This window comes from Entamoeba nuttalli (genome assembly GCF_000257125.1).
Source record: "Entamoeba nuttalli P19 unplaced genomic scaffold asmbl_2139, whole genome shotgun sequence".
Lineage (NCBI taxonomy): Eukaryota > Evosea > Mastigamoebida > Endamoebidae > Entamoeba > Entamoeba nuttalli.
Genome location: NW_008575100.1, coordinates 1 through 4573, shown reverse-complemented (window position 1 = coordinate 4573; position 4573 = coordinate 1). Strand labels below are relative to the sequence as shown.

The window sequence follows — 4573 nt, the reverse complement described above, 5'->3', positions numbered from 1 at the left end:
ATAACCATTTTTATTCACTTTCCAATGGATTGACATAACACTTTTTCTATAATTACGTTTGGACTCACTTTCAGGAAGATTTTTAGAGTCATCTAATAACCTCTTTTTAATTAATAAAACACCTTTTTTATAAGACTCGTTTTCTGATGTATAAATAATTTCGTCAATTCCAATACCATCAACACAAGAAAAGATATAGTTTAAGAGACCAACAACAAAATTAAAGACTTTTCTATAATCAATCCCAATGAATAATGCACTTAATACCATAATACAAAATATACACATTGGGAATGTGTCATTAAAACTATTTCTACCAAAGAATGGAACTTTTTCCATTCCTTTATTGACTATTTGGAATGCAGTTTGTGTTTGAATATTTGAATATTGATTAGATGTAAAATTAATCATATGGATAAAATTCATTGCAAGTGCTGGTCCAACTCTTGATAAATAATTTCCTGCAAATATAATAGAATATGAATCACTTAATTGATGTTTTGTAATTCTAAAGAATGAAATCATTTCTATATTAATAAATGAAGAGAATGCAAAAAATATCATTAATGATAATATTATTAATGTTTCTACACCAACCCAACCACTTAAATCATTATTAAGTAAACTTGATGTAATATTAATAGTAGGATTAATATTTTTTAATTTTCCTATCATTGTTAATTCAGGTTGAATAATAAAAATCCAAAATATAAGAATAAGTAATGTTTTGAAGATATTAGTAAACCATCTCCCATATTTATAATAATAATATTTAATTTTCGGGATTTCTTGAATTAATTCAGGGATGTCAGTTTCATTTTCAATTAAGAATAATTGTTTAGTTTTTGTAATTGTCTTTTCATATAATTTCTCATCTCGAATAATTTTTCTTAATGAATCTTGTAACTTTTCATTTGATATTGCTAGTTCTGTGTAATTATTCTTTACTTTATTTGATGGACTTGTTTCATATTTCTCATTATAATATCTTTTAATGTCACTTACACATTTATTAACATATGGTCTTAATGGGTCTTCTTCATTAATTATTTCATCATATCCTTTAATCACTTTAATTTGTTCTTCTAATACTTTTTTTGATTCTGTCATTCTGATATTACATAACCCAACATCACAAATATTTTTTCTTAATTCTAATTTATTTGTAAATGTACGTATTGTATCATAAATATACATAATATATCCATTTCCCATTAATCCAATAGCTAATATTAACCCCCATGCATTAGATAATGTTAATGCAAATCCAAAATATTCTTGTCCACTTGTTATTAATTCATCTCCTTTAAAGAACCAAAATAATATGAAAAATATTATAAGTAACATAATTAATGTTCCATAAAATATAACATTTCTTTTAATACTTCTGATTAATTTTCTGATAAACGTAAAATCTCCTACAATGCTATAGGTTTGAACAATTGGAAATATTAAATAACATAATCCAAATTGTAAAATATAAATAATCCACCATATAACAATTAATACATTTTGATTAATATATAAAAAGTCTTTTTCTGATCTAAACGTTGACACAATGTCTAATGGCATTAATAATGGACTTAAAAATGCTAAATACCATCCTACAAATGAACACAGCACAACATACCATCTTGTTTTTAATGGGTTAATATATTTAAAGAGAATTCCTAATGCCATAATTCCTGCTAATATAAAAATTAATACAATAGAAACCCACATTAGACTTAATGTTTTGATTTATGATTTATTTGTCTCTCTTTAAGTTCTTTCATTTTTTTTCTATTTGTCTTTTCTTCTATTTTATTTTTTTGTTGCAATTATTTTTGTGTTAGAATTTTCTTTTTTCTTTTTTGTTTTTCTCTTTTTGCTTTTTTTTATTTCAATCTTCCTTAATTTGTTATTCTTTTTTATCATACTTGTTGTATTATTCACTTCTCTTAGACTGCTAGAACTTCTAATTCATTCACCATGGAACAACGAAAGTCACACAGAAAAACTCCAAAAGGATTATACGTATCTCGTAAGAAAGTTGTTAATGCTTCACCAAAAGATTCAAAATGGACTAAGTTGGAGGAACTTCGGAAAGAATATCAAAAAGCAAAGACTGATGTTAATAAACGACAAGCATCAATTGTGGTGATTAGTGGAAAAGACTTAGAAAATCAACGAAAAGAAAAGAAAGAAGAAAAGATTCAAAAACAAAAAAATAAACAAAAAGAGGGTCGAAAGAAACAAAACATCATTAATACAAATGCACAATGCATTTCACAAGAATTATATGATACAATTAAAGAAGAAGAAAGAAACAAATATATTGTTAGTTCATTAGCAATGTATAATTTAGGAGAATATTTTAGTAATAATCAAGAAAGGCTTATTCCAAAAATCAGAAAGTCAAGACATAACAAAGGAAGAAAAGAGGAAGAAATTAATATGGAGAATATTGAAGAAATAATGGAAGAGTATAAAGAAATTAAAGGATTTACAACATATGTTAAAAAGAGTCTTAGTGAAATGATAGAGAAAGGAAAAAAATATGGAGTTAATAAAGAAATAATAGTTAAAGTTGTAATGAAAAATTGTGGGAGTTATTTTGTTAAGAATTTAGGAAGAAGATGTTCTAAGTATATAAGAAAAATGAAAGAGAAAGAAGAAGAGACATTTAAAGAGATTAAAGAAACATATCAGAAGAAAGAGAAAGAAATCATCATACAAGAAAAATTAGGAAAATATTTTGGATTTAAAAAGAATTATAACAATTTACAAGTTGTTATTAAGAAATTAAAGTCAGCAGTTGAATTTCTTGAGAAACCAGAAAATGTAATAAGAAAGTTTGGAAAAGTTGGAGAATATGAAGAAAGAAAGAATGAAGTTGATGAAAGTATTAAAAGAAGTATAGAAAATATTATTAAAGAAAAAGAAGAAGAAATAAATGCAATGGAAAAAGCCATTAAAGAGTATTGGAAAGAAAGTGAAGAAGAAAATTTAGAAAATTATATTGAATTTAAAGAATATAATATTGTTGGAATAAACAAAATAGAAAGAATAAAAGATAAAGAAGATATTGATATTAAGAAAAATATTTATAAGAAAATTAAAGAAGGAAAAGAAAAATTAGAAGAGATTTGTAAAGAATATAATATGCAAAAAGATTTTGGGATAGAAGAAGATATTATTGAATATGGGTTTGCTAAAGGAGAAGTTGTAACAGTTATTAATGAATATCCCAAAGAAGTAAGTGAATTAATTAATAAAGCATATTCATATTTTCAACAAAAACAAAAAATTAATCAATATGGAAATTTACCAAGAAAAGAGAAGATAGAAGAGATGAAAAGAAAAGTCGTTTGTATTACATTCTCCACAAAAGAAAAAACAAATGAATTTGAAAAATACTCAAAATTTGTTGGAATTAAATCAACAAAAAAATGTTGTTTTTCATATCCAGGTAAACTTCGATCAATTATTGGATTATATTTATGTAGAGAAATAGAAAATAAATTTAACAAAAGTAAGTATCATTCATGGAGAACATTATTTGATAGTTGTTATGTCTCATCTAATAATATCACATATTCGTTATTTGATAAATATTGTAGTCAATTAAGAAAGATTATCAATGATAGATATTCTAATGTTGATGATATTACACAAGGTACTGCATGTATTTCTATTAACATTGTTATTAAAGAGGTGATTAAAAAATATCCAATGAGTAAACTTGAAGAAGCATGTGATAAGAATCAATTAGAAAAATTAGTTGATGAAGTAAGAAAACCATTAGTTGATAGAAGGATAGAAGAAATGAAAGTTGAAGCGAATGCACATGTTGACATACAAACATTAATGGAAGAAGAAATTGAAACAGAGGAAGAAGATAGTTATAGTTCAGATTATTCAATATAATTGAATAAAATGAAGATTTTTGTTTATCTTTTTATTATAACAACATGAAAAATAGAGTATTTGAATTAACAAGAAAAGAATATTAATCTAACAAACTGTTTCATAAGTTAACATATAAGAAGAATTGTTAAAATTCAATAAATAATACAAAATGATACAGTTGTAAGAAATACATATGACAACAAGACTTTCTAAAACAAAATAATAGAAAAGACAAATTAATGACATGGCTATACCTTCAAATAATATTATGTACAAAGAAAATAGGAAAGATTAAGAACGAAAATAAATAATATTCAAACACTAATAAAAAGACTACGAGAAAATATGATATAATAACTTGAAGTTAATTGATAAATTGAGTAATTTTATTTTAATTTTATAAATAGAATAGTTGATAATAATATTGAAGATTAATAAAAAATAACATTGAGACATATATTAAATATATAGTTATACATTGAGTTTTATAAGAATGATTTGAACAAATTTCTTTGCAATTAAAAGAAGTATTTGAACGTAATAATATTACTAATAACTATAAATAAAAATAAAAGATATTCAATCTGTAACTAACAACAATCAATTAGAACGAAACATCAAATGTATTTTGTTGAAAATAATTATAAATTATTTTAGAGTAAGCATCTTAATGGTATTGAAA

General features: G+C 23.6%; 2 protein-coding genes across 2 annotated transcripts; one reads left to right on the top strand and one right to left on the bottom strand.

The window, feature by feature from the left end:
* Positions 1–18: 18 nt before the first annotated feature.
* On the bottom strand, positions 19–1722 carry ENU1_010790 (LMBR1 family region protein, putative; the record flags this gene model as incomplete). Its single annotated transcript, XM_008856673.1, has 1 exon — positions 19–1722. A coding segment is annotated over one exon (1704 nt), but the record flags the coding sequence as incomplete, so codon positions are not given.
* A 249-nt stretch (positions 1723–1971) lies between these two features.
* Positions 1972–3909, top strand: ENU1_010780 (hypothetical protein; the record flags this gene model as incomplete). The annotated part of the gene is made up of 1 exon (XM_008856672.1): positions 1972–3909. The coding sequence occupies one exon, from the start codon at positions 1972–1974 to the stop codon at positions 3907–3909; it is 1938 nt and encodes a 645-aa protein (XP_008854894.1).
* Positions 3910–4573: the final 664 nt, after the last annotated feature.